The following is a 27,895-nucleotide window of genomic DNA, read 5'->3' as shown; positions in this document are numbered from 1 at the left end:
TGGGGGGATTTAAAAGCCGGGGAGATGTGGTGCTGAGGGACATGGGTTAGAGCTGGACCTGGCAGTTAGGTTAACAGTTGGACTCGATGATCTTAAGGATCCTTTCCAACCTTAATGATTCTATGATTCGTTTGCAATAGCTGCTTACACCTGGTGACGTCAAGGGGTGCTGAGAAGAATTTGACTCTTAAACTGGCCCTGAGATTTCTTGGAGAAACGTGGCTCTGAAACCAAAAAGAGCTCAAGGGAGTCTCGCTGGCTGAACTAGAGAGGAAAAATCCTACGCCTGCAGCCAGGCTGGCTCCTGGGAGCAAACGTGTAACCCTGCAGCAGCGATGCGGTGCTCTGGGAGTGTCCCCGGACAGCGGGCGGTGGCCATCGGTGTCAGGCGCTCAACACCTACCGCCTCAGGAAAGCAGCAGTTACCTGCGGCCAAGCCAGTTACGTTTATTCACCCTTACACGTGTGAAACTGTGCATAAATAACTTCTGTTGTATCCCTGGTAAAGAACAGTAACCTTGGAACTACGACGGTCGCTCGCGGTCGCTGTAGGTAGCAGAGGCGGCTCTGGCGGGCGGCGTAGGGGTGAGGTGCTCCTCGTAGGCCAGAAGCAGCGCTGCTGGTTTCCTGCGAGCCGCAGGAACGCCTTCCCCCCTCGCACGGGCACGGCTGCAGCAGCCGCTTCCCAAAACAACTTTTTCCACCCAAAAAGCCCCAAATTGGTCATTTCTGCTGCTTCCAGCCCCGGAGACCCCCGCCGCAGCAGGGGGCGCGCCGCGCCCAGCGTTACACTCTAGCCTACGATGAGGCCTCTCTGTGAAAGGGGCGCTCTGGCGGCGGGGGCGGGGGGGGGGGGGGAGACTCTATGGTGGCTGGGGGGAGTTTGCGCCGGTAGTGGGAGGGGGGAGCGGGGGAGGCGCCGCTCTGGCCGGCGATCGGTGGTGGAGGCGAGGGGCGGGGGCCGCTCTGGCCGGCGGACTCGCTGGTGCGGAGTCCCGGAAGCGGCGTTCCCCGAGGCCGGGCGCGGAATGGCGGAGAGTCCGGCCGCCGAGGAGGCGGCCCCGGCCGCGGTGCTGGCTGCGGCGGCGGCGGGCGGCGGCGGAGCCTCGGCCGGCCCGGGCGGCGGCGCGGGGAGCCCCGGCGTCTTCATCCCCGCCGAGCTGTGGGCGGCGGCGGGCTTCGGCGCTGCGACGCCCGGCGCCGGCGTCGCCCCCGGGAGCGGCGGGGCCCCCATCGCGGCGGCGGCGGCGGCCGCGGGGGCCGCGCTCCTCACGCACTCCGCCTTCTGGGACCCTACGGTCAGCGGCGACTGGGACAGCGAGCGGCCCAGCCCGGCCTGCCTCCTGCGGATCAAACGGTGAGAGAGCCGCCCTGCCCGGGAGCGGCGGAGCCTCCGGGCCCGCTGCCTGCGCGGCGCTGCCGGCTCCCGTAGCGACCCGGGGCGGGGGGTGGCTCCGGTCCTCGCCTCTGCCGGCCTGGCGGGGCTCCCCCGGGCCTGGCCAGCCGCGGGCCGGGGACCCCCCGCCGCCCTGTCCGGTCTGGGGGGGGGCTGCCCCGGCGGAAAGCGAGCACGGAGCCGAGGCTCGTACCGCGGCGGGGACGGTTGGCTCGTCCCCGGTACCCTTGAGGCGGTGACTGTCCCCTGGGCCTCGCCATCCCCTCACCCGCCGTCCCGGAGAGCTGGGTTGGGGCCTGGGGCCAGGCCCTTCTCCCTCCCTGTGCCCCGGGGCCAGGCCCCGCTCCCCGCCGTGCCCCGGGGCTCCCCTCGCCCAGGTGCTCGGGCGAGGATGGGCCTCGCCCCTCGCCTGCCCTGGAGCCGTGGACCCCCGCACCGCCATCCGGGCTCTCGTTCTCCGTCTGCTGTTGCTGGGGCCGTTGGCAGCAGAGCCCCTGGGTGCGTGGCTCTCATCCTGCCCTCGGGATCACCAGCAGCTCCTCGGAGATGCTGTTAAACGGGGAGGGGAGCAGGCTTCTTGGTCCCCATCCACGGTCGAGTTAAGATGTTTATCCTAAACCTGCCTGTAGTGATCTTCCTTCCTGCTGGTGCCCACCCGTTCGGCTGCTTTGACTCTTTAAAAGATCGTCTGGTTAAACCTGATGCGCCGATAACCTTTGATATAATGAGCAATATGGTCTTGTATTGTTAGACATGCTGGCACCGTTTCAACAAGTTCTTCCTCTTCCTTCGGAGCAAGTATCGCTGCCTGCCAGGCTCTTGCTCATCCTTGTTCTAGAGCTTGTATAATGCCTTCCAAAGATGGCACCAGATATTTGGGCACTTTCCAATCCAAACGCCAAAAGCACTGACTTTGTAACGGTAGGCGGGAAGGCGAGGCTCTCGTGTTGCTCTCGCACTTGTTCTCGCCCTGAAACCTCTCTGAACTCTGCTTGCTTCCCAAATGGGAAGGTTGAGCGGGAGCTTGTCCTGGAGCTCGGCACAGCTCCGATTATGGGAGGGAGGTTTTTTGGCGATGAAAGGTAATGGGTGCCATTCGGTTTATCTGTAAACTGCACGCAGCTGTAGGCGATTTGTTACTTTTCAGTTCATTTAGTCCCGATTCCTAAGGAAGCAAGGCCATTGTGATGAAGTCCTCTGTGTGTGTGCGTTCGAACTACTCTTGAACCTGATTAAACCCAAATTTGTCAGAGCAGGAATGTTCTCAAAGGCGGTTGAGTCACGGCATGTTTGGGGAAAACAAATGACTGGGGATACGAAAGGGATCCTGTAAATAGTCTGAGTGTGGAGAAGGAAAACATGGGGCGGGAAAATCATCCTTTAAACAACAAAATTCACCTAAGAGAACTTTTAAACGACTACCTTAGGGGAAGTTTATGGTTGAAGTTTTATGCACTGGAGCCGATCTATGGTAAAATACGAGGCAGCAGGTAATCAAGGTGCGCTTGGTCTGATGCCTCGCGTGTTGATTCATTGAATGCTGCTTGTGCTCTTGAAATGCCTCAGCTGTTTTTGGGGATAGGTTGAAAGAGCTCAGCCAGAAAACAGTCAGAGACAAAAGAAAAATGTCTAACTCTTTTACAAATTGCAAGTTTCCATCTTAAAAGTCTGTCCCTTTGCATCTGTGCACAGATTTGTCACCTAGAACGTTCCGTGCCTCGAGGGCTGATGAACGCCAAGGGACATCTTGACTAATTCCTGTTTCCTTTGTTCAGGGATATCATGTCCATTTACAAGGAACCACCCCCGGGAATGTTTGTTGTGCCTGATCCCCACGACATGACCAAGGTAAGAGAAGATTTGGAGCTGGTTCAACTTTCCGTTTCTCGGTATGTTGCTGTCGGTGGCTGCTTTAAGGGTTTGCCCAAGTGGAGTGTTTCCTTAATGTCTGGGAGAAGTCAGGGTGAGTCTTGCAAGAGCATGACAAGGCTCCAGTTTTCTTGGTGACATTGAGATGGGCTGCGTTTAAAATGGGAGGAGGCTCTCAAGGAAACTGGCTCTTTGGAGAGAAACCATCACAGGGATCTGAGGAGCTTCCACAGATAAAGCCAGCTCTGCTTTAGCGGCCCTGTGAACCAGTGGGGTGCTGATCCAGCTCATTTCATCCTACCGATGCTTGAAAACAATCAATAGAGCAGCTCACAGAAGAGAGAGCTCCATGGAAAGCTGTTGGCCATGGGGGCCTTCTCAGAGAGGCTGGAAATGAGAAACATCCATTAGCCACAAGCAGTGCTGGAGTATCTCTATTCCGCCTGTGGAACTTGGAGGCGTTTAATTGTTGTGAGCTGGTAGAGAGATGTGTCCCTGCACCCGGGCCCTGTCCTGCTGTGGTGCTGCACGCAGGGTTCTCGCAGGTACCAGGGTCGCCTGCAGGTCTGACCCACGCAGCCGCTCCCACCGCGTTGCCGCCAGCAGGCCTGCTCTCTAGGGACATGGGCATGGCTACGGCCTCTCCTGCCCCGGTTCTTCCTCTCCTGGCTCTCAGGGTTTTCCAGGACTGGGAATTTCTGATTATGTCAGAGAGAATGCAAGGAGCTGGGAGGCAGAGGTCGCTCAAACGGTGCTCTTGATCCAGGGTGTTTCTTGGCTGGCGCTGCCCTTTCTCCAGCCAGTGCTGCCTGGTCTGGCTGTGCTGGTTTCTGAGCGTTGTGTGTGCGTGTGTGTGAGGTTGCTTTGGTTTTTCCTCTGCTGCACACTTCTCCCACCCCCCTGACAGACGTGGCATCCCCCAGATCCCCTAAATTCCCCCCATGTAAGCGCCTGCCTGACTTAGGGCCCCTGGGTTTTTGGAGGCAGCGCAAAGGGAGCGTCTCTGCACAACCAGCTCCCACCTGGGGCATTTAGCCGCAGCTCTGGCTTCCCTCAGCCTTGGTAGCTCAGAGTGCCAAAATGCCCTTCAACGGAAATGCAGGTTTGTAGAACACCAGCCTTGGGGCTTTTAACTGAAATCCTGGGGAGGTAAGAGGATCGTTAAAGGAGGCTGCTTGGATCACTTGGGGAGTCAGCTTCCTTAATAGCCCAAGGGGAGTAGATTTCCTGGTATACAATTGGGATCTTTGAGGGTAATTAGCATGGAGAGAATAGGGTCTTAATTTTGGATCCTGGCAGAGGAAATTGAGTGATTGGTTTTAATAAGACCAAATCAGCACGAGACCATAAAATTGAGGAATGCTCTAGTTTTGGCAGAAATTCTGAATTTTTTTCTTTCTAAAATTAGATTTTTTTTTTCATATTCAAAATTTTTTTTTTTTTCTTTAAGCAGAGCTTACCAGCTGAACCGTGATTCAGTCTGGTTTGGACTGTATAGAGATGTATGGGAGGCAGCTGTTGTGGACTCTGGCCAAACCTCGCGTTGGAAACCTGCTTTGCACATTGAGTGTGGCAGAGGGGAGAGAAGTGCGCAGCAGTGGCTCTGGCTAACGAGGGAGGGAGGGGGGGTTAAGTATGGCCTGCACATGGCGTGTGCTTGTGGAAGACACTGCCTCCGTGCTGCTGCCTGGGTGGAGATTTCTTGCCTTCGGTTGGCTTTGTTGAGGATTTGACGGTGCTGCACAATTTTGAAGTGGTGCGCAAGACGGGCTTTTGTTTTCCAGATTCATGCATTGATCACAGGCCCATTTGACACGCCTTATGAAGGGGGTTTCTTCTTGTTCCTGTTTCGCTGTCCTCCAGATTATCCCATCCACCCACCAAGGGTCAAACTGATGACAACGGGAAATAACACAGTGAGGTTTAACCCCAACTTCTACCGCAATGGGAAAGTCTGCCTGAGTATTCTAGGGTAAGAGGAGACTTTGGCTGTTTTGATGGGAAATCAGGAGGCGGCTGCAGGCTGTATTCTGCCTCGCGCATCCTTCTCGGCGCGTTGTGCCCTGATCTTGCCCCAGACATGCTTGGATGCACCTTTATGCTTCTGTGAAGTCGTGTACAGAATCAGAGTTGTAAAGCAGCACAAATTCCTCTACTGAAATGAGAGTCTAACTTGTCTTTAAAAGCACCTGAGAACGGAGAAGGGGAAGCATGAAGTTCAGTGGACGCTGCTGCTTTTCTCCTGCTTCCCCTTGCAAAGCCTCGGCCCAAGCACTGCCTTTCTTCTGCTTTTGTGCTTTGCAGCCTGATCCTTAATGTTTGAATGTAGGTTTTTGTGGTTTTAATTTCCTCTCTCTGTGTGGGTTTAAAAATAAATAAATAAAATTAAAAGCCACTGAGAACTTCCTTGAGAGCCATTTGACTGCTCTGGGCTTCCACCTACACGTAGTATGTGGGGCTGAGCGGTGGGTGTAATGATTTACAAGCACTGCTCCCATACTGCCTGTTCAAACAGGCTCCGCTGCTGCAAATGCTTGTTATTCACCTGCTTGATTTTTAAACACGTGAAAGTCCGGGCTGATTGAATGGCTCTCACGGCTCCGCCAGAGGAACCCTGGCCCTGGTGTGATATTCCCAGCTCCAGCTGTGACAGTTTCAGCTGCCGGTAAAGAAAAGGTTTTGCTGAGACTCTGGGCTGGTGCAGCTGGGGTGTTTGTACGTAGTTCCTCTTGCTGCAGAGAGGTAGTAACGGCAGCCAGGTGAGGAAGGGGCAGTGACGGCTTGAATTGCTGTAGGGATTCGTTCAACCAACAGGAGTCTGAGCTGACGTGGTTATAAGACCGCCTTTGCTGGGATGGTTTCCGCAGTGCTGTGCATGTGCCGCTTACGCCAAGGTTGGTCCAAGTAGCTGATACCCAGCAGCTGGTAGATACTGGCCTCAGGGCTGGTAGAGAGGTGCATTGTGCTGGGAATCACCTTCCTCAGCATAGGAGTCTTCCTGATCCAGGGAGCTGGATGCCAACACCTGCAAAGCGCTGAGATGTGTAGGGCATGTCCATATCTCCGGGGTCTGAATGCTCAGCAGCTCCCACCCAAGCTGCCTTGTTGCTCGTGCAATTGTAGCCCCGGCATGGAAGCTAAATTATTGAAGAGCGAACAAAGAGCCTCGGCCTTAGCAGAAATGGGAAGCGCAGAGGGAGCTGCAAATGAAAGGATTTAGGAGGAGCATATGTGGGTCAGCACATCCTTGTTCAGCTCACAGGGAGACAGGTCTGTATCTGGAACTAGGATATTAAAGGCAAGCAGCAGAACAGCTTTTTCTGCTTATGCTGCTCTATGAAGAGGTTTTTGCTACCTTGTGTGTATGAAACGAGCACCTTATTCCTATAGCAGAGCATCGGTTAATGCTTTTGATGGCCGTCCTTGTGCCGAGTGTCTGCATTACAGACTGCACAAGTGATGGTCTTGTTTGAGTCTTGAAAATCAGATTTCAGTTCTTAAGAGTTGTTGTTTTTCACTTACGGTAGTCCTGGTAGCTTGTGTTGCTCCAGGTTGCTGTGCGAGATGATAGCCATAGCTTTCAAGTGCCCTGTAAAATGCTTGGAAGTGTTACTTTTCCTCAACTCACGTGTGATGCCCTGGGTGTGTTAGCAGTGGAGTGAAGTTTACCAGCCTCTCGTGTCTTGCTCGAGCTGAAGTACTCATTTGGTTGAGAGAATAAACTACTTTGACCCTGAAAACTTTCTCAGTGCCCAGTGCTTTCTATATCTGTAGCAGCTGTTTCTTTTCCTGTCTCATTTCTGCAAGGTACAGATGTGGTTTCCCAAGCTTTCTGATCTTTGGTAGTTGGAGGGATGGCGCTCGCTGGGCCGGTCCCGTGTTGTTAATTGATGCTTTTCTGTTTTAATGCCTCAGTACCTGGACCGGGCCTGCCTGGAGCCCAGCACAGAGTATCTCTTCAGTCCTCATCTCCATCCAATCTCTGATGACTGAGAACCCTTATCACAACGAACCCGGCTTTGAGCAGGTGAGAGTTTGAGGTGGATCATCTCTGCTTCTGCAGTTATTTGACTCTTCCCTCCACACCTTGCTCCTGGTTGCAAATCCCATTCTGGAAACGGGGACAAAAGTAGGTTATGTCGCTTGGCTCTTTTCCAGCCTGCTCTGCCTCTAGTCAGAGCTTGAGAAGGAGTTGCAAGCCAGCTCTGAACCGGAGGCTGCTTAGCTCACGTATGTGTAAGGTAACGGAAGAACAAGAGGCATTCGAGAAGTCGTCGAGGAGATGGGATGGCTCTGCATTTCTCTGCTACGCGACTCCTGAAATGGCTTCCTTGGGACATGTTGTCATGCAGGAGCCAAACTGCTCAGGTTTTCATGGTCTCCAGCATCTCGGAGAGAGGCAGGTTTCTGTGCTAACTTTATCAGATGACCTGTCTCCACAGCTGTGTGAGTCCGAGGCTCTGGAGACATGTAAAATCTTGCCAGCTTTTCACTTGTAGTATAAATTAGCTCAGCATACACAGAACAGACAAAGCTGTAGTGGGTTCGAGCACCAGTGAAATTCATCAGGCCCAGGAGGGAGAGACGAGGAGCCATTGCAGTTGCGTGGACTCACTGGCCCAAATTCTATTTCCAGGAGAGGCACCCCGGGGACAGCAAGAACTATAACGAGTGCATTCGGCATGAGACCATCCGGGTAGCAGTGTGCGACATGCTGGAAGGAAAGTGTCCCTGTCCTGAGCCATTACGGTATGGAAAGGAGTCACAGAGGGCGCATAAGAAAGCGGGTGTGGGGAAGCAGAATAAACTTCGCTGGCTGCCCTTCCTGAAACCCTGAGAGCTGCTCCAGGGAAGAGCAAGTCTTTAACTCTTCCTGGTCCAGTGAAGAGTCGTTTTGTTTCCCCTGGAGTGGATGGCTGCATCTGCCTGGAGCCCAGAAGCTGTGCATGGACAGAGGCTGTGTTATGCGCACAATGGCTGCATCCTCCGACTTGTGTCGGAGTATAAACGTGCCTTGTCTTATGGGGGGAAAAAAAATCTCAGAGGGAGGGGAACACAGCTGTTGTGAAAACATGTGCGCAATCTCTTCAGCTGCAGTGATGCTGCAGTTCGTTTCGCTCCGTGCCCTGCCTCGCTGTACCCTGTTAGTTGTCTGGGACACCCAGTGTGGCTGTCTGCACTGATTACGTGAACTGGAGTTCAGTGGGATGGGGTGACCCTGGGTGACGTGACTGTTGTAACACTGTCATTTTGTGTTGACTGTTTGCTCTCTGGTTGTGCGCAGGGGCGTAATGGAGAAATCCTTCATGGAATACTACGACTTCTATGAAGGGGTGTGTAAAGAGAGACTTTATCTCCAAGGACAGACAATGCAGGTGGGTGGCAGACAATTTTCTTGATGATAACACACTGCCTTAGATAAGGGTGTGTGGTTAGTGACAAACTACAATGTGCAGCACCTAGAGGTATGTGGCGTGGATCTGGATCTTTTCTATGAAATGTGTATTCCAACTTTGAATCAACCATGAAACTGAGACCTGAGACGTTCCTGTGGATAAAATGCTGCCTTCCTCGAGTTCAGAGTATGCACGCAGGGTGTTCAAGGCTGTGAGACTTCTCAGAGTGCTGGACCTGAGCCACTCGCCAGGCAAGCAGGTACTTCTTTCAGCAGTGGAACCGGTACAGTTTGCTTTCATGTGGATTTGGTGTTAAGCAGGGAGGGCACATGCAGGTTATTCAATGCTGGTGGCAACTGAACTCCATTGCAGTATTTTCCTGTTGGGTCACTGGCAGAGTTTCTCTTTTTCTGAGGTTCCTTTGCTCGTACAGCAAATAGGAACTTTTCTCTGCTGCTCCTTGTTCGATCAGATGAAATTGAAAGTGGCTGACTGAGTCAAAAGTTACTGGAGGTGGAAGGGGTGGGCGAAGAGTGACAATCCGGCAGACACATCTAGACAGGTTGAATACAGGAGCTTGTCTCTGCAGGAAAGCAGACTTTAAAGAATAGATTGCCAAGCTATTTGCATATGAACAGATGTGTCTTCCTCCCTCATCAGCCACCTCTTGTCTGACTCATTGAGAAATTCCACTGCTAAGAAAAGATGGAGGTGGCTGATTTAATGATCTTGTGTCTCTGAGCCCTTTTTTCCTGTCAGTGCCTTCACTGGCTGTGTAATTCATGAGTTGAAAGCACTCCCAAAGCAGGAGAGTTGGTGTTTGGAGTGAGAAATTCCCACGAGGAAGGTCTGTGTCTGCAGAGAGTACTGAACTGAAGGCTGCGTAGTGAAGTTTGGTGACATTAGAGGGTTGTCAGGTGTGGCCCGCTCTCATTTCTTCTTCAAGGAGCCAGGGCTCAGTTGCTTTCTCCATGGGTTTATGGACTGTGGCCTGGGACTGTGTTGTGTTCCGTTCCCAGAGGCAGTGACTGCTGTGGTCTGTTGTCTGCTCAGTTGTAAATCGTAGTGCAGGAAGCACGAACGCAGCGTGCTGGAGAGATGGCATTGTTGTCTTCATTACCCTGTATTTAAAATGAAGTCACTCCAGGCTCAGTATCAGTTGAGTGCTTGCCAGATGTGCTGTCTTGTTAACCCTGGGGCCACATGCTGGCTTGTACCAAAGATTCCCGTTGGATAGGACAGCCTAAACTCCACCACCACCTTATATAGCCCTGGCAATGTGTCTTCAACCTGGGACGGGGATAAAAGCAGCAAATGTTAAATAATCCCCAAAGACTTTCTGCCTCTGACTTGGCTACATCTCAGCTTGATTTAAAATGAGAATAGTGATGCTTTCATTTGGACAGGGTCTGTAGCACTAATATAAAATGTGGTCAAGTCTTTGGCCTTTGGATTTTAGGGGCTTTCATTTGTAATGTTTTCCCTGCCTCCTTGGAGTGGGCCTGAGACCAAATCTTTGAAATAGCTTACTTCCTCAAAGCTGCTAGTAGCAATCCAACCCAGGTCTGCCTGCCCTTTCATCTGTTTCTGAAGTTTGCTTGGGTTTGTAAGGTTTCCCAAAAGAGGCTCCAAACAGGAATCCTCTTCAGTCCTCAACCTCTGCCACGAGAGCGGAAAGTTTAGGGGCCTCTCTGTCATAAGGTGGGATTTTACCCTGAAGTCTTTGACCATTTGTTGCCCAATTACTATGCAGCTTTTTTCCTTCTGCCTCTTGCCAGAAGGATAATGGTCTATATTAATAGGCTTATCTATGGTTTTCTTCCAGGATCCTTTTGGTGAAAAACGAGGCCACTTTGACTATCAGTCCCTATTAGTGCGTTTGCAAGGAATTCGGCAGAAGGTGCAAGAGAAACACCAGCAGGAGAATACAGAAATAGACTCTGAGAGCAGCTCCTCCGAGACAGAGACAGACACTCAAGGTTGCTCTAAAGCTTAGAGCTGCGTTAACAGTGGAGAGGCCAAGCCGTGGGGATGTTCTGTCTTCACACTCTAGAGTACCCCTGACAGACTCGACAACCAAACCAATGCCAGAGCAGAGCAAACTGCGGGATATCTTCTGTCTCCTTTTACTGCTCTGGTGGATAACGCTGAACGAGAAGACTTCATGCTAGACAAAGCCAAGCTTGTGACAGGCTACTCTTAAAAGGTACTTACTATGCTAGAAAGCTGGAGCATGTGACATCAGGTTATTTTTTGGAAACACCTACACTGGTTGGTTTTTTTTTTTTTTTCTTTTTCTCCATTTGATTAAAGAATGAGATCTAGACTGCGAATCCTCTTTACAGCTTTTCTGTTCCTAGACAGTGAGCCCTTCCCTGGGGCCATGCTGAACGTGGAGCTGTAGCTGTGGGAGCGCTTTGCTGAGTCCAGGGTATGACAGGGCCCACGCACCGTGCGCCCAGGCGAAACCTTTTTGCGCGGGTTGGGAGAGATGGAGCCTCTCTGCTCTGTGGAGCCCATCTACCTGATGTCTTTCTTCTAGACACTGTTCTAGTCAGACCAAAGATAAAGAGCAGTGGTGGAATCTGGGCTCCTTTCTGAAAGCTTTACTCAAGCCCTGGGTGACTTCGTCCACCGAGACTTCAGGCGCAAAGGGGCGGATGAAAAGTGGAAACTGCAAGAATCCGTAAATCGAGTGCAGGTGTGTTCATCCTGGCGTTTTGGGGAAGGGAGGGTGAGAAAATCATTGGTCAGAGATGGGGGGAGCACTTAAAAATAGGTCTAGTTTGTGTATTATTTTTTTAAGGTGTTGATTTGAATTTAGCATTCTAGAAATATTTTATTCTGGCTGCTCTGAACGGAGCTGTTTTGTTTCCTTAACTGAAGTACTCTTTGCTTTCCACCTCTCTACTCAGTGTAATATTTTATTTTCCTCCCTTCTTCCTCCTGCCACCTCACTCCCCGCTGCTACCTTGATCCATCAGAGTGAAACGCTAGAATAAGGGGCAATTCTAGCTAAGGAAGCCACTGTTTCTGGGTGGAGTTCTTCAGAGGTGTACGCCTCGTTACTGACAAATTCCTTTGCCAAACTTGGCCGAGCGCAAGCTAGCCGAGTGTCGTAAAGTTTAACGCTTCAGTGCTTTGGACGTTTTTAACAGCAGCTTTTTACTGTGAGCGAAGGCCGGCCTCTTGGAGAGGTGTCTGCTGGCGGCGAGTGCCATTACATCAAAAATGTATTCACTGTAGCTTGGGTGGAGGTGAAATAGCCAGTTTCTCCAGGTAAATGAGCCTGGTGATGATTGATTGGAGCAGTATCATGTTTTGTTGATAAAGAGCTTAATCTACTTTTTTTTTTTTTATTATTTTTTACGGGAGCTTTGATAGAAAGCTAAGCACAAAGTTGCACATTGTCCTGGGCCCTCTCCCAGTTTCCCTGACCACCTTCCCACCAGCTCGGCCCTGTTTCAGACTCCTGGTGGTGGTGGGAGAACTTCCAACGCAGTCATCTTTGTTCTAAAAAAAGCGCAGCATAGAGGGGCCAAAAGACCCCTGCCGTGCGCTGTACAGACAGGCAATGCCCCATGCGTCACTGAATTATTTTCAGTCTCTGTGATTTATATCAACTCTCGCAGAACTCGGAAGCCTGCACGCTGCCGCTTAAGCAGCTCTGAAAAGCTGAAAGGTGGAAACATTTCTGAATTGTTAAGGTGCCATTTAACAACTTGGGAACCCTTTTTCCCTTTGGCAAGCAAACTCCCCTGGGTCTGTCATTGGCTTGATTTAGGCTTACACCCGGTCTTCCCTTGAGGGAAAGCTGAACTTACATAGGACTCGCTCAACACGTACACCAGACGAGAGTAAATAAAGCGGTGTTCACCTTGAAATGAGGTCTCGGGGGGGCAGAGGGGTCTCCCGAGAAGTCATGAGCCGCGTGCTCCTTTACCGCCTCTTTAATCCCGTTGTAAATGTCACGTTGTTTTTCACCATTCAGTAGCATTGTGGGTAGAGCTGTGACTCTGCTGCCTTCCCAAGGCAGAGCTGGTTCTGAAATCTGTTTGTGATGCATGTGGCGTTACCATCCACCGATACAATGAAACAAGAAAATGCCTTATTGTGGACACTATTCACATAACTAGCATGTGGCTGTAAAAGAGAAGTATTAGTTTTATAGCTCTAATGTTGTCTGTCCTACCATTTCTGAATGTTTCCATTTCAAAGTGACAATCCTCAAATGACTGCTCTAGGCAGAGATGTTTTAGCAACAGATTTTTAGACCTAACTGAGTTGAAAATATATGCACAAGAGTCACTCTAAGATACCTTGTTTATATACTATTGTACATAAGATTTTTTTTTTTTTGTGCAATAAAGTTTGTTTTGGCAGAACCTAGACTGTGGTACTCCTTAGTGGAACAACGACTCATTCACAGAGCAGACAGGACTACAGAACAGTTTCTCAGTGTCACTGCTGGCTCCAAGATTCTTTAGCCAAAGTCACGTTTGCATCCTCCGAGACTGCAGTTGCAATAGCAGCTTAGATAATTTTCCTCTTGCTGTGACAAGCTAATTAGTTGTCTGTAATGGTAAGTGGCACTTCCACCCGCAACAGAGGAGAAAATTCAGAGGTAAGCAAGTATGAATTAGTCCTATTAAACTTCTCAAGCTAGATGCTTTTTACAAAACTTTTATTTCAAGTCCACTGTCCCTGTGTTTCAGGTGATATGCAAATAACCTCACAAGAAGAATTATATACAGGCACAGAACACGTAGCAGTCAAGGTATTGCCTCCTTGGCTTCCTCTGGAGTGATTTCCTGAGAGTACAGCTCTGTAAAGAGAGCAGGCAGCCAGTACTGAGGTTCTCCGGCTGCCTGCGTGTCCAGCCAGGCCATTCCTTCCTTCAGCAAGTGTTCCTATACAAACAGAGCAGAAACCGTGAGTGCAACTTAACTAAATGGCGGAGAAGCCATTCACACCAGAGGCCTGACCCCGCACTTATTCTAGGGTAAGGGAGGGTGTAGAACTTGGGCTACAATAATTTTCACTCAACTTGACAGGGAGAAATAAGTTCAGACATCCAGCCGTGCCCACCATGCGTGTTTATGTAGGACCTGAGCTAACAAGATTCAAGTTTTACTGGAGATTAGTGAAGCCACAGGAATATCTGCAGCTTCTGAGACTCTGCTTTCCTCAATCTACGTTTACGCAGCGTGTACTCTGCCTTTGGTCTACCAGCTGGCTTGGGATCCCCCGCGCATGCCGTGATAACGCATCCCTGGCAAAGCGCCTGTCGCAGGGCTGCGGGAGCGGTCACTCTGCACTGTCACGGAACTCCACTGTGCACAAGAGACCTTCATACGTACCAGCACTTGCTTTGCACGTTCCGTCTCCCACTTCAGACTGGACCTGATCTCACTGACTGTTACATAGCCCTTTTTCTGAAATGAGAGGAAAAATACTGTGTGCTTATCATCAACCTGAGTCCATAGTTTACAAGAGTGTGGACAGTTTTGCCTACAGGCCTGCTCTAATCACAGTTCCTTGTCGTGGAAGCAATAAGGTTCTTTCAGGGTGGTTGTATTTTAAAATCTCCTGGCTCAATACCTCTGCCAGCTGCAAGACGACAGTGTGATCCATGTTCAGTTCAGCTGGTACAGACTGGATCAGATACGTTCCACCAACAGGGATAATCCCAAAGCCGCTGCCCAAGACCTTCAGTTTCTTGATTGCACGAAGGAGATCATCCCTGAGAAGCAGAGGTCAAGGCAAGGCTTTAAAGCGAGAGCCTCTCTCAGACTGCACACTACGGTCTGTAAATGAGGAAGACTTGACATGCAGAAGCTACGAGCAATAATAGCTCCTTGGAGCTTGCTGCAGTTTCAGGTAATCAACAGCTGAAAAATATTTTATAAAGCAATTTAGAATTGGTGTGCATATCTGTGCCCCCCTTCAGAAGCGCAGACTCGCATTAGAGACACACTTGTAGCAGCGGAGCTGCAAGTGCTAAACTTTAAGATTCAGCCCTGATTAGCAATCATGGTGGCTGTGTCCTAAAACCTGCTTCTGCAGTGACACGTATCAGTCCCTTCCTTACAGCCCAGGGGACCACAGCAGCTTCAGCAGGCTGTGGCAGTAAGAGAGCTGGAATTGCAGGGGACTAATTGTCTCCAGCTCAAGGCAACGGTCCTTTATGCCTTCGGGCTCCCAGAGAAAGCACACTGCTGCTTTCTGAAATCAAGTCATTAATTGTGGATCACGTGTAAGTGGTTCCATTACTAGAGGTCAAATTTGGAGTCCAATGAACAGCAGGACCTTCAAGTGCTGCTGAGATCAGTCACCCCCTTTTCTTCCCCGAGTGCCACCCGATTCCCCTTTCCTGTAGCATACAGACACTCACTGGCTGACATCCTGAGCAAACTTCCCCCTTCCCTTCAGCACTTGCTGATGAAGTTCTTCCAGTGTTATCAGACCTAGGAGTCAACAAAAGGAGACAGGAAAGCATTACTGCATAGCAAGAAAACCAGCAAGAGCAGTCAGGGGTCCTTTGTGCATTTGCCACTGGCTCACCCCTGCCTCCCCTTTTACAAGCGGCTGTTCATTGTTCCCAGTATCAAGCCTTGGGTGAGATAAGCATCGAATCCCTTCTCTTCCCAGAACTAACGTGCAGCAGTCAGCCGTCGCCGTCCTCCCACAAATGTATCGGACTCGAGTTTCAACTGACTTTGCTGTAGCCCATTCCTGGTCTCAGATTGCCCTTTTGGAGAAAAGAACATCTATCTTTTCATTAGGCCCTTATCACTGGTATTCCAACTCTTCTGGATATTGCTGTGATCCTTCAGAGACAACCTCACTGCCAGGCTCAAAGCACTAACTTATCAGTTTCCTACTCCTTCAAGATTGTCCTCGATCCCTGCTCCTTCCCCACGATACTGTGAGTTACAGTTCTGTTAACTCAACAGGGCAGAGTTGGTTGATTGCTGTAGAAATCAATGAAGGTGGGTGATTACCAGTGGCGTAGCTGTAACATGTTGTAGAAACAAAACAAGGCTTTTTGGGGACAATGAAGACAAAACTGCCATCTCAGTGATTTGTGAAATCTAGTAAGGAACACTACGCTGAGCCATGCAACTCTTTCCACCGGGAAAAGGTATCCCCCTATTTGCTGTACCTCCTAGAACCCAGACACGGTGGGATCCTCACCTCCATTCCTGTGTTTCAGAGCCAGGCAAACTTCAACGATCTGCACGCCCAGTTCATAGTAAAAGTCTCCAACTCCCAGCATCTCTGACCAGAATCCTTTACCAGCTGTGAAGTGAGAAAGGGAAAACGATCGGACCATTGGCAAAAACATCCTTCCTTAACAACGACGGGTGCGAAGCAGGCTGCTCGCAAGCCTCGCTGTGAGGACTCTCAGATCTGTCAATGAAGAGTCTCCGTTTTGGTTACCTCCACCCGTTTTCCCCCACCCTTTAAGTAAAGAACACCCAAAGGTACATGACACTAATTCACAAACCCCAAGAATCAAAACAGCCTCAGCTTTCCTCACAGAAATGTCAGCTTCACTGTGAGCTGTTTACAGTATGAGAACAGCGAGATGAATCCTTAGTCATGAACCCCGGCGCCTGTTCCTCACATGCCAAAGGATCCACTCCGATTGTGGCACACATATCCTGGAACTGGACCCGGAACTCGGGGTTTTTACGGATCTCTTGCTTGTGTTTGCTGGCAAACTCTTCTAAGTTGGTCTTAAACATGTCCAGCTGCTTAGACATCTGAAAGAGAATTGCAGGGAAGCGTTTATGTCTTAACACTTAATGCAGTTTTTCTGTAAACACAGCCCCTGCCAGGCACTAAGTGAGCAGAGTCCTCAAGAAACACTCGGGTCTCTGTTGTGCTGCCTACCCAGTGCAGATGGCCGCAGTGGTCTTAGAAGAAGGAAACAAGATAAAAATCGCTCGATGGCATCAGAATTCTCCACATGTACACTTTTAACACTGAATACAAACCAATATCAGTGGGGATAAGGCAAAGGGCTGTTCTGAACCAAGAGAGGCTCAGAAGGGGGGGGCAGCAGTTATTCTGTGATGCACATGGGGCAGAAACAGTTCTACAGAAACGAGATGTTGCTGAGGTCTCGAGAAGGGAGGCAGAGTGAGACCTGTAGCAAACATCGCAGCTCTCGGATGGAAAGGCAGCCGAATGGGTGCCATCGTTATCCACGCTGCTCGTGGATAATGCTCTGCGCACTGAAGCAGAGGAGGAAATGAAGCCCAGGTTTGCGGCTGGGCTCCCCACCACGGTTATTCCCGCTGCCAGGGCGGGGGGGGGTCTCCCACCTGGGCCAGCTGGTCTTCGGCCAGGACCGTCCCTCGCTCCTTGTACTTCGCCTGCAGGAGGAAAGCGGGATGATGGAGACAGTGCTGAAGGACAGATGAACCAGAAACCGAAACGGGATGAGGGAGACGCTCCTTAAAGACGGATGAACCAGGAGGACACCAGGTGCCCTGGGCAAGCGGGGAGGCTGCCGGGACGCTCGGGGCACCCTGGGCTTGGAGCAGGGCTGCGACGGCAGGCGTGAGGCCGGGGATGGGCCCGGACCCCCTGACACGGTACCGGTGGAGCCTGGCAGCTCCCCACCCGAGACCGGTGGGGCCTGGCACCCCCCGGGGCCTGGCACCCCTGACACCCACGGGCCCGGAGGGTCCCGGTCCCCCTCCCCCGGGCCTGGCACCCCCCGGGGCCTGGCACCCCTGCCACCCACGGGCCCGGAGGGTCCCGGTCCCCCTCCCCCGGGCCTGGCACCCCCCGGGGCCTGGCACCCCTGACACCCACGGGCCCGGAGGGTCCCGGTCCCCCTCCCCCGGGCCTGGCACCCCCCGGGGCCTGGCACCCCTGACACCCACGGGCCCGGAGGGTCCCGGTCGCCCGCCCCCTCCCCAGCGGGGTCCCCTCACCTCCGCCAGCTTCTTCTTGGCGATGGCGCCCGCGCCCACCCCGCGCCGGTGCATCCCGGCCGCGCTGCCCGCCGCGCTCCGCCTGACGTCATCACGCCGCGACGGGCGGCGTGACGCAGGGCAGGGGGTGGGGTCCCGCTCCCGGTCCCCCACGGCTGCCCCCCCCCCATCCCGCCCCCGGGTGTCGGGGCCCCGCCACGGCCACCCCCCGAGGGCCTCAGACCGGGCGGGGGGGCCCTGTGGGTGTGGATGGGGGGGTGAGGCCCTGCTGGGGTGGGGTCCCCCCGCGGCGGGGGACAGGCCCTGTTTGGGGGGGCTGGGTCCCCTCTGCGGGGGGTGGCTCGCACTGGAGGGGGTTTCATTCCCCCCCAGGGCGGGGGGGAGCCCCGCTGTGGGAAAGGGTGACCCCCCAGATGGAGCTAAGTCCCTGTTGGTGGGGTTGGGTCCCCTCTGTGGGAGGGGGTCCCCCCCCGGGGTGCAGGGGAGCCCTGGTTTGGGGGGTCAGGAGGGAGGACAAGGCCTCAGGGCGCCTGTGGAGGGGCAGGGTGGCTCCCGGCAGGGTCCCAGCGGGGCCAGCCCTCGGCCGGGGTTTGCTTCTCTGCAGCCCGAGCTGAGCTTCACCACCCACGGCCGATGCCAACGTCGTTTTTTTAAGTCATTGCCCAGTGGCCGGTCCTAAACTCCTGAAAACCTGCGGTCGGGATCCCTCCGTGTTACGGTTCCGTCAGCTGCAGGCCGGTTCGCTGACCCAAGGTGTGTCGTGACTCGTGTGAGCCTTCTTTGGAAAGGCACTTTTTTTTTTAGCAATTTAGTAATATTTTATAGTCTATCCCCAAATCAAGTCTTATCTGAATCTTATTTCAGCTTCAGACTAAACTCTTTATTGCTTGCATTAGCAAAACAGACAATATGCACAGAACAGAGTGAGTATAAGACGTCTTCCTCCTTCTCTTGTGTCTTGATAGGATGAAGAGGGAGCTCCTCGGGAAGGTCCTGGAGTTACACAGTCCTAACAAAGCAGAAGTGGGAGAGAAAAACAAATTCCTGTGGTACTGCGCTTCACCCATTTTCATTCGGTTCCTATAACGAGCCATAAGTTATTGCCTTTGGTAACCTCCAGCCCCCTCTGATACCTTACAAATCCATTTTGATAGCAAGACATGTATCAAAGTTAGCATCTAATAAAGTTTTGAGAAAAATCAGCAACCGGTTAGAGGGGAGAGATGCAAATAAGCGTTTCTCCGCAGGAAAGGCTGCTGCACGAGCTTAACAGTTATTTGTTTTCTCTGGCCTGCTGGCCGGCCCCTCAGTTCACATTGTCTGACCAAGCTGCGCGGAATTGTCTGTAGCACAGAGCTGCCTCTTATTTCCAACCTACGTTTATTCATGGCCAGTTCATCCCTTTTTCTTCTTGTGCCAACGTTTGCCATTAGCATAAACAGCTCTTTTCTCGCTCTGTTTTTTTATAGATGGCGACTTTGTCTCTCTCAGCCTTCGTTTTCCTCAGCTAAGCATAGGATGGGCTTGCCATTCCCTTGAGCCTCCTCGGAGCCCTCCCCTGCACCTTTTGCATCCCGGTGTCTTGTGTTTCTCTCTGAATGCCTTTCATAGCAGCGTACAATGCACAGAAAAAGTATTTCCTGTAAGCGGTCTGATGAACACCTCCTTTTCTCATTAAAAAGAGGAAAAGGATTTACTAACCTCCCTTCTCTAGACAGTAATTTTTTGAAATTTGTCTTTCCCTTTATCTTTGTTGTATCAGTGGTCTGAAGATACTTCTGCAGAACCAAACCCTGGCCAGAGCTCTTAACTCTCCAGTCAAATCCAGCTGAGCTGTGCCATGTAAGCGCTCGGTGGTTATCTCAAGAAATCCTAAATTCATGGATTGAGCACTGCAGCAAGCACCTCTGGGGACAAGGGCTGGGAAGGGATCTGTAGGGATGCTTGTAACAACAGGAATAGGCAGAACAGCCACTCACGTTGGTCTGCAGAGATCAGTTGACATCAGCCATGTCAGAAACTCCTGGTTCAAAACATCCTTCAAACCTTCTGAACCTTCCAGAGAAGTAAAACTGCAAGAAATGTGCCATTGCCGTAAAGACAGAGGAGAGAGAACAAAGCAGATGCAGTGTGTAACAGCCTCGTATCCCAGTCCCCTCAGGTTCACAGCGATATTTTATTTCGCTTGTCTTCTAAATATCCTTGACTCAGATAAACCCACAAAAAGCTTTAACCTCTTTTTGACATGGTGAGTTCTTTGCACACAACAGTGCCTTGATCGTGGCATGTGAACACGTCTGGCAGGCTTGGGGGACGAGAAGGAACGGTCCAGTGACCCCCTTGCACCCCACCTCCTCTTAGACCCAGCAGGCATCAAAACAAAGGCAGAGCGTGGGTGAAGCAGCATCTACGCTCCAAACTCACAAAGGGAAGTCTTTGTTTCCAAGGAGGACTTTCCCCTGCAAGTCGCATTTTTTATTTGCAATTAAGGAGATTAAGGGCGACACTAGAAAACAATTTTTTTTAAATGAAGCTAGTCAAGCTGATTAATCTCTAGCATCAAAGGTTTCCCTCCCCCCAGAACAGGTTAGACAAACATCTGTCAGGAACAGTTTAGGGCGCGTTGATCCTGCCTTGGAGCAGAGGTCAGACTAAATGACCTCCTGAGATCCCTCAAAGCCCTCGTTTCTTTGATTTTGTATTTTCCGTATGACTAGCAATCCTCAGTGGCTGATTTTCTGAGTGCTTGGCCTGAGACACCTCTGTGAACCAGAACTGTGCTCCTTTCCCCCACCCCAGGTCATCCCCCGCACCCTGGTTCCTAAAGCAGTTTTCACGCAGAGGCTGTAAAAGACAACAAATGCCCCCAGATTCTTGTTCTGGGCGACTGTCCCATGACTCCCTGTAGTTAGAAATGCCTTTTTTTGCCAGAAGACACTAGGATGGTGCCTGAAGGGCGTGGGCTGTGTGCGGTAAGTGCCTTTTTTTCCTTCTTGCCACCATTTTAGGATGAAGCAGCAGCAACCTGTTAGGTTTTGCAAAAATCCCCTTCATGTTAAAGAAAGGAAATGTATCCCTCATTTGTTGTTTGGTTTTTTTTTTTCTTTCTTCTTAAATATAGAAAGTGCCTGAGAACAGATTTTTTTTCTTTGGACTCATTTGTCTAATTTGCTTTTTGAACATTTGTGACATAAGCTGAGATTGGGGGAGGTGAAACAGGCTATTGACAGGCTGTGGATATGCTGACACAGCACAAAGCCGCGCAGCGCTGAGATGCACAAGCGTGCTCGCAGCCAGATGGCTCGGGAAACGAAGGCACGAGCTGCAGCACCAGAGAGCTCCATATGGACTCTCTTACCTTGCCCAGAGGTACCTGTTCCGAGCGAGCTCCTATCGCCATCATTACCGCGATCGTGATGATTTTAAGATGATTATATCTTAAAAAAAAATCATCTGTGTGTCCCCAGTAAAGGGCACAGATCAGAAACAAACTGGGAAATTCCTCCTGGGTCAGGCAAGCATCTCTCCTGCATGCTTTCACGTTTAGGTGACGGGCTTTTCGTATTAAGAGCTTGTAGCAGTGATACGGGGAAAGAACTGTTTTGTTTCTTTTTAAAAAAAAAATGAACTGGTCAGCATGCTGAGAGTGTGAACGAGTGGGTTCCCCCCCCGTGGGTTGATTTGATCAAATCAAAATGTTTTGCAGAAATGTATCCATTTCATCTCGATTTTCACGGGAGAGTTTTCTTTTGAGAGGGCTTTGTTTTGATTAGGTCAAAGGACTTCGTTTTGACTTCTCTGTTTCGGAGATGTTGGGCTGTTTGAGGAGCGGATGCGCTTCAGCCCTGTCAAAAGCCTGTGCTTTGACCTTATCAAAGCGCTGGGTTTTGATGAGGTTGCGCTGACATTGGCAAAATCAAAAAAGACCCCACTCGTCTATATTTTTGAAACTTGTATTTTGTGAGAAATTTCAAAATTAGAGAGGCTTTTTTTGTCTTTGTTCCTTTCCTCACTCGTGAGGCAGAATTGCAAAATATGAAATTTCCTTTTGACATCCAAATCCTCTCGTTTTTCCGTGACACCGTTACCATCGATGCCTGCCCCAAAACATTCCTTCGGAAGTTAAACACTTGGGGACCTCATCCCTTCCTGCGACCACGCTTTCTATTCTCCGGTCTCACCTCTGATTTCTCTTGGCCTTGAGAAGCCAGGCGAAGAAGTCTTTGGCTTCCTGGCTGTCCAGGTCCAATCTTTGGCCATTCGCAGCCGATACTTGGGGCTCAGCTTCCCTCTTGTAGGGCTCGATGATGTTGCTGGCAAGGCGAAACGGGACGATATCAGCCCGAGGTGCCACAAGAGGGTGCCAAAATGCTGCTTTTCCACAAAACCCAGCTCCCTCCCACTCCATCTACCAGCAGCCAGAGAAGAAGGCGGACTTGGACAGGGAGAGGGATAGTTGTGCTGTGTGCCGACAGACCAGAAAGGTTTCTAGGACTTAGAAAAATAAGAGAAAAAAAGAAAACCCGCTCCCTAGAGAATCACTGCTGCAGTCCAAGAAAAATATCCTCGGCTCTACATTCTTCTGTAGCCGTCAGCTGGCTGACGACAGCTGTAAGTTTGGATCGTAGGAGCATTGAAAGTCTACACACTTACTCGCTTTTCTTCTCCCGTCTGGCTAGCAACCATTCCACAAAGTTCTTCTTCAGCATGTTATCCATCGTGCGGCTGTAATCGCTTGCCAGGGTGGCCTCGGAGTAGCGTCTTTGCACTGGTCTGGCACTGGGAGCCCTTATGCTTACGCTGGGGTAAGAGCACAGCGACAGAGTGAGCCCTGCGCGGACCGGGAGCACGCGCTGCGCAGAGTTTTGCTCGGGTTACACGTGGTGGCCCGCGCGGTCCCTACAGTCAGCAAGGTTTTGCCATCACTTTTAATCTCTCTTGGTCCAGGCGACTATTCCTGCCTTGTAACACGAGGAGGTGGCCAGAGAAGGGGCTAGCGTGCTCCTCATCCATTTTGCTGGCTGCTAACACAATTGCAGCTGGGATTTGAGAACTCGGGAGGAGATGAGGTCAGGACATTTGCCGATAGTCTGGAATCAGCGTGGGTTTCCCTGCCATAGCCCGATTCACATGGACTTCGGCTCCGAGCTCAGGCACCGAGTGCGCTCAGGCTCCCTCCTCCAGTGAGCTGCACACCTAGGGCCGAGGAAACCTTCTCCTGCGTCCTCGAGAGGCTCAGGGGTGGGTGGCAGGAGGCAAGGGCTGACCTTGAGACCAGTGCTGATCTGACAGCGTAGGCATAGTCGGTGGCTACCTAAGTTAGCAAAGGATTTCAAGGCTGATCCTTTTTTAGTACTATTATCTGGGATTTCAGCAGCTCCTACTGCACTAATAAGGATTCTTTTGGATATTCTCAGGTGGCAGTTGGAAATTTTGTAGCAGGAGTCAGGGAAAGAGAGGGAAAGTCTCTATGAAATACCTGCTTTATGTAACTAGTCATATGTTCATAAGCTTCCGAACACTGGATGCCCCCTAGCCTCATGCATGGGAGATGATTACATCTTGTTTCTCGTTCTCGGCCAACCTGCTCCTCCTGGTTCACTTCCAGCTTGTTCCTCCTAACCCAGAGCCATGAATTTTTGGGGGAAAACTTGGGAGTTCCTGGCTCTGGCTCAAAGGCTCAGGGCTTTAGTTTGATACCTCTCTTATCATTTGCTCATCTCTGTACGCTTGGCTGTCTCTATTATCTGAGCTCTACCTCAGGACTCATGTTCTCACCTACTTACCAAGATGCCAATGGAAAAAGTCCAGTTGCCTCCAGTGCGGAGCTGGAAAAGGCTCAAAATACACTGTGAACTTTCCAAAACACTTACCCCGAGACGTTTTCTTCCATCAAAACAAAGCCCAGAGAAGCGAGGAGCAGAGAGAGAACTTTGAAAGACATCATTTTCTTGGCTGGTTTCTCCGTTTGAAAGCAGAGGGCAATCCAGATGTCCGGCCCCTGTAACACACGGGACACAGAAGTGACAGGACAGCGAACCCAGAGGGACGTGCGGTGGCTGGGCACGTGCCTGTGCTTGTAAACGTGTTTCTTCAGTCCTTGTGCTTCGAGCAGCCTTCTCCGTCCTACAAAGCCCTCTTCTGCCGGTCCCAGTTAAATTACTTTCTCAATGCCAATGCTCTTTCCCACCGTGGCGTCTTTTAATGTTGGTTCCCTATACTTTTATTGTAACCATCAAATTCATTGTGGGGTGCGCATTCCTGGAGGCAAGGGCTTTGTCTTCCCCCATGTTTACAAGCTGACCCTGTGGGTACCTCATTGTGCTTTAAGGGTCGATTCAATCTTGAGTATGCGAACGGGAGCGTACGTTGGATCAGGCAATTCGGTAGCAATGGCATCCTGCTTATCCCGCACCGCGGTTCTGCGGGATTTAGGAGCCTGATCTAATTTCTGGGAGATTTTCTGTTGGGATGGGTAATGCCTTTGTAGGGACTGGAGCCAGAGTCAGTGAATATCAGTTATGAAAAATATCCCATGGACAGTGACAGGATCGGATTCCAAGATTTATTAGTTTCAGGCTGTTCCTAGTCCGCACGTCCACAGTTCAGCTCAATAGCCCTTGGACATTTGAGCTCTTTTAATTACTATTCCAGCTCTGCAAACTCCGTAGAAAAATGGTTTTGATCACGGCTCACAGATCTATTTTGTTGTCCCTCACCTCACTCTTTGTTACAGCTATTTCTGGAAACGGCATTGCAACGGAGAGCTGCTGTTAACAGGAATAATACAGTAACAAAAAGCAAAGATCTTGATCAGGACTCGGGTATCCCGTCCTTCAAAAATTTATTCATACATTCATAGAAATTTACTCCTCTAAGTAGTTATTTGTACGGTTTGTACAACAGCCCAATTATTGTTTTGCAGAGAGCGAGAATTTGCAAGTTTGGATATTGTTTGTAATTGTGGCATTTTTTATTTCTGGAAAATTGTGACATTTTACAAATGTTTTCAGCCCTTTCTGTTTTACAAATGTTTTCAGCCCTTTCTATTAAGTGAGAAAAATACTAAATGCGTTACATGAGCTCAGATACACCAAGTTGCGAGGAATGCTCTTAAGAGCAAAGGTGTAATATTCTGAACACTGGCAAAATCCCTAAAATACTTAGAGCTAGAGCAATAAAAGACAAATAGTTAGAGTGTGTTAACAGCAGAAGTAAATTCCATTATACAAAAAGCTGAAGAGTATTTTAAATGAGAACGGAAAAAGAGTCATGATTAAATAACTGTGAGGTTTCCCCTCTTATTTGCTTTTCATTTCATATATTGGTGATATAACTGCGGGTACGTATCTGAAAACAGCTGAGTTGTGCAAGAATAGTGTTCTGCTTAGGGTAATTATTTTTGATGCTAGGAGAGGAAATACATTGTAGCCTTAATTTTAAGAAAGGGCAGTACTCCTCTGCAGAATTTACCCAATCAGGGAGGAAAAGCAGTCCACGTTTTCAGAGACTGTTGGAAACCCATTTTTTAATCGCTACAAGACCCCTTTGCCTGCGCGACACTGAACTGGAGCAGCCGAGCTCTGCCAGCCCTGCCTGGCACGGAGTTTGCTGCGATACCTGCGCTGTTTTGAGCCTATGATTTGACTCCTTCACAAGAGGAGGAGCAACTGGTGGGATCTTTGCAGCATGAAGGTTTCCCAGTCCCCTGTGCAATACCGTCTGCTTTGGAAGAAGCGTTATCCCTGTTTTATCCATAGCTGGGAGGTCCCAAAAAGCAACTAAGAATCCATTTCTCCTCATTTCCCTGCGTAGGTGCAGATCCCAACCTGGTATTTGCCACGTACAATAACAGCCTTTCCCTTTACAACCCAACGCGTACGCTGCTGCAGGTCTTTTCTGCCAAAGCTACCGAGAAAACGGCCAGGCTTGTACCACTTTGGGAAAAACTCCGCCGGAGGTACGGGCTGCTCCTGCTCTGCTGCGGCTCCTGCCTGACACCTCAAACACCGCTCACTCCCCCTGTTATCTTAGGGGGAAAAAAAAAGTTAAAAAGAGAGACTGACACAGAGCTGCTTACCTTCTCTGAAGGTGCCCGGAGGATTTTGGTTAGTTCTGGTGCTGAGGAGACCCATTTATATACAGCAGCTGTGCGGGACCAAACCCACTTCCATGAGGTAAACAGGAAATCAAGCACCTAATCAAAGCAATTCAAACCCACTTAGAGCTGCTTCATTAGGTCCATTGACCTACAGAGCAGGAAAATAACCTTTTAAAATATGTTTACATTAATGGCAATTAAACATTACTGTATCACAAAATCGAGAATGACCACGGATTGTGGGCATAATACATATGGTATTGGTCTAAACTTTAATTCCGCGTAGCGCCTCCTTCCATGGTAAAAACTTCCTTCATTTCCATCTTTTCTTTTGCCAAGCGTAAGTGCTATCTTAGAGAGATCCAATCTGCTCCTTCTCTTTCTTACAGGAGGAATAACTTTGCTAAAATCAATAGCTCCCGTCGTTGTTATTTTTGTCGCCATCAAGTCCGAGCATCCCAACTGTGGTCTGCAACCCCTTGTGCAAACCCCAAATACTGAAAAGAGCATCTGTCCCCCAAAACGTGCGCTCTAAGAGGAGAAAATGTGGGATGGAGAGTGGCGGACAGGAAACCTGTGGGAAATGGTGAGGCAGCATTGGTTAACGAGATGGAGGGTGGGTGCACGGCAGCCGCCTCAGTGGGGCGAGGGGTAGCAGCTGGTCCTGAGCACCCGTTTGGGCTTTTTCTGTCCCGAGTGAGTGATGGAATATTTCCCTGCAGCTCTGTAGCTGCTGGGGACATGGGTCAGCGAGGCCACCACCTCACCCTGCCCTTGCACAGCTGGATCCAGGGGCGCAGATGTTCTGCAGATGTTAATTGTGCCCATCAGAGTACAGGGGGTAAATCCACTTCCCACCAGCTCTGCTGTGGCTGTGCCTGGTAAGATATTCCCTCTTCTCCCGGGTGTCTGACCTGCCCCGCTTCCCCCGAGCCTCTCTGGGAGAACTGGACCTTACGTTTTAACATGTAAATCCTGTTTAGGGGTTGCTACCAGGTGTGTACCTGCTGCTCTAGGATCCCCCTCGCCCCCCGCTTCAATCTGTTGAAGGAGCAGAGCGGGATCATGTTTGTGCCAGCCTAACCCACAAGCTGAGCCCTGCTCACGTCGTTACCGACGCGAAGCAGCGCCCGTGGCTGACTCTGCTGGCTTGCAGAGCGCGGTCCCGTCCGCAGCTCGGTTCCCCGGAGCAGCCTGAACTTTTGCAGGAGGTTATCCAAGTTACAGCCTTCCCCTCAGGTCTGCCAGCCTTTTTTATTTTTTGTGTGTGGAGTTCAGCAGAGCTGCTCGGAGCAGCAACCCCGCACACCTGGATGTAGGAGGGATATGTGTGTGTGTGTGTATCCTCCCAGGTTTGTGCTGGCTCAGCTACATCGGGGATTTGTGTGGGAAAGAAGGAGGATTTCTGGTTGACAGGGCTGAGCAAGAAGCAGCCCTTAGTGGAATTGCAGTAATAATGGCAGAATTGAAGTGTCGGTGGTTTCGGGGTGGGAGAGGGTTTCGCTGTGCTGGCACGGCGCCCCGCCTATCCTGTCCCAAACACGTGCAGAAATCCAGCGTGATGAGGTACGTGTCTCCACGTAAAGGCTATCCGTTTTGCAGTTCCTTTCTAAAAAGTGGGGTTTTTTCTGCTTTTCTGAGAAGTGCTGCTGGGACACGCTGTCAGACAGGGGCTGGGTTCAGTCGCTACCTGCAGTCCTGCACCGGGAGAGCAGAGAGCGGAGAATGAACCGCGTCCAGCTTACCCCGCTGCTGGCAGAGGCGAGCTCTTGCTGCTCCGTACCTCTACAGCTCCCTGGCACAACCAGCCTCTCCAGCAAAAAGTGTTGCATCTATACGGCACTAAGACAAAGGCTCAGAAGGACATTGTTAGGGTAGATTAAGAGTTCAGTGCTATTAGGGAGTAATTACTATTTTCACAGGAACTGCTTAACACGTGGCTCCGTCCTTTAGCTAGCAGCACACGAGCATGCCAGGGTCTCCAAAAGCTTTTCACCCATGCAGAAGCGTCATGCCTGCTGTAATAAATGACGCACTATAATAGTTACAAGTAACCAATTTGCACTCCTAGCACAGTTGCTAATCAATAAAATGGAATAGTTTATCCTGCTGTCTTTATTATATGTATTCTGAGTACTTCACTCCCAGCCAACTCAGATATCTTGTTTCTCCAAAGTGCAAC

The 27,895-nt window shown here is 50.7% G+C and overlaps 3 protein-coding genes and 1 long non-coding RNA gene across 12 annotated transcripts; 2 read left to right on the top strand and 2 right to left on the bottom strand.

The window, feature by feature from the left end:
- The first annotated feature begins 977 nt into the window (after nt 1-977).
- On the top strand, nt 978-13,459 carry UBE2Z (ubiquitin conjugating enzyme E2 Z). 9 transcript variants are annotated; one of them, XR_014230364.1, is made up of 9 exons: nt 978-1,357; nt 3,172-3,244; nt 5,050-5,237; nt 7,181-7,292; nt 7,902-8,014; nt 8,550-8,640; nt 10,487-11,362; nt 13,032-13,243; nt 13,377-13,459. XR_014230364.1 is itself a non-coding variant. In XM_082331806.1 (7 exons), exons 1-7 carry the CDS (start codon nt 1,029-1,031, stop codon nt 10,655-10,657), a joined length of 1,077 nt encoding a protein of 358 aa, XP_082187932.1. In that variant the 5' UTR covers nt 978-1,028; the 3' UTR covers nt 10,658-13,007. The 9 variants fall into 9 exon arrangements, 1 of the variants encoding a protein (XP_082187932.1); XR_014230365.1 differs by having other exon boundaries at nt 13,032-13,285; nt 13,377-13,457; XR_014230366.1 differs by lacking the exon at nt 13,377-13,459 and having other exon boundaries at nt 10,487-10,867; nt 11,204-11,362; nt 13,032-13,372.
- On the bottom strand, nt 13,416-17,718 carry SNF8 (SNF8 subunit of ESCRT-II). The gene is made up of 8 exons (XM_082331808.1): nt 17,613-17,718; nt 16,995-17,045; nt 16,292-16,430; nt 15,859-15,963; nt 15,056-15,128; nt 14,263-14,404; nt 14,022-14,096; nt 13,416-13,571 (listed from the first exon to the last, which is right to left on the bottom strand). The coding sequence occupies exons 1-8, from the start codon at nt 17,664-17,666 to the stop codon at nt 13,434-13,436; spliced, it is 777 nt and encodes a 258-aa protein (XP_082187934.1). The 5' UTR covers nt 17,667-17,718; the 3' UTR covers nt 13,416-13,433.
- A 436-nt stretch (nt 17,719-18,154) lies between these two features.
- Nucleotides 18,155-19,459, top strand: LOC309599914. The gene is made up of 4 exons (XR_014230372.1): nt 18,155-18,365; nt 18,578-18,661; nt 19,082-19,254; nt 19,375-19,459. It is a non-coding gene; the product is annotated as an uncharacterized lncRNA (long non-coding RNA).
- Nucleotides 19,460-19,570: 111 nt separating this feature from the next.
- On the bottom strand, nt 19,571-23,559 carry GIP (gastric inhibitory polypeptide; the record flags this gene model as incomplete). The annotated part of the gene is made up of 4 exons (XM_082331809.1): nt 19,571-19,684; nt 21,794-21,925; nt 22,266-22,412; nt 23,486-23,559. The coding sequence occupies 4 exons, from the start codon at nt 23,557-23,559 to the stop codon at nt 19,588-19,590; spliced, it is 450 nt and encodes a 149-aa protein (XP_082187935.1). The 3' UTR covers nt 19,571-19,587.
- Nucleotides 23,560-27,895: the final 4,336 nt, after the last annotated feature.

The sequence above is a fragment of the Platalea leucorodia genome, assembly GCF_965183815.1.
Source record: "Platalea leucorodia genome assembly, chromosome: 22".
NCBI classification, from domain to species: Eukaryota; Metazoa; Chordata; class Aves; order Pelecaniformes; family Threskiornithidae; genus Platalea; species Platalea leucorodia.
This window is presented reverse-complemented; position numbering and strand designations above follow the sequence as displayed.

Excerpts from the sequence above, each read along its gene's own strand:
- SNF8 (XM_082331808.1), bottom strand. The coding sequence starts at position 17,666 with ATGCACCGGCGCGGGGTGGGCGCGGGCGCCATCGCCAAGAAGAAGCTG. Across the intron at positions 17,046-17,612 it reads CCAAGAAGAAGCTGGCGGAG|GCGAAGTACAAGGAGCGAGG; the intron begins GTGAGGGGACCC and ends TTCCTCCTGCAG. Across the intron at positions 13,572-14,021 it reads AACGTGCAAAGCAAGTGCTG|GAACACTTGCTGAAGGAAGG; the intron begins GTACGTATGAAG and ends CTGTTTGTATAG.
- UBE2Z (XM_082331806.1), top strand. The coding sequence starts at position 1,029 with ATGGCGGAGAGTCCGGCCGCCGAGGAGGCGGCCCCGGCCGCGGTGCTG. Across the intron at positions 3,245-5,049 it reads ATCCCCACGACATGACCAAG|ATTCATGCATTGATCACAGG; the intron begins GTAAGAGAAGAT and ends TTTGTTTTCCAG. Across the intron at positions 5,238-7,180 it reads GTCTGCCTGAGTATTCTAGG|TACCTGGACCGGGCCTGCCT; the intron begins GTAAGAGGAGAC and ends TTAATGCCTCAG.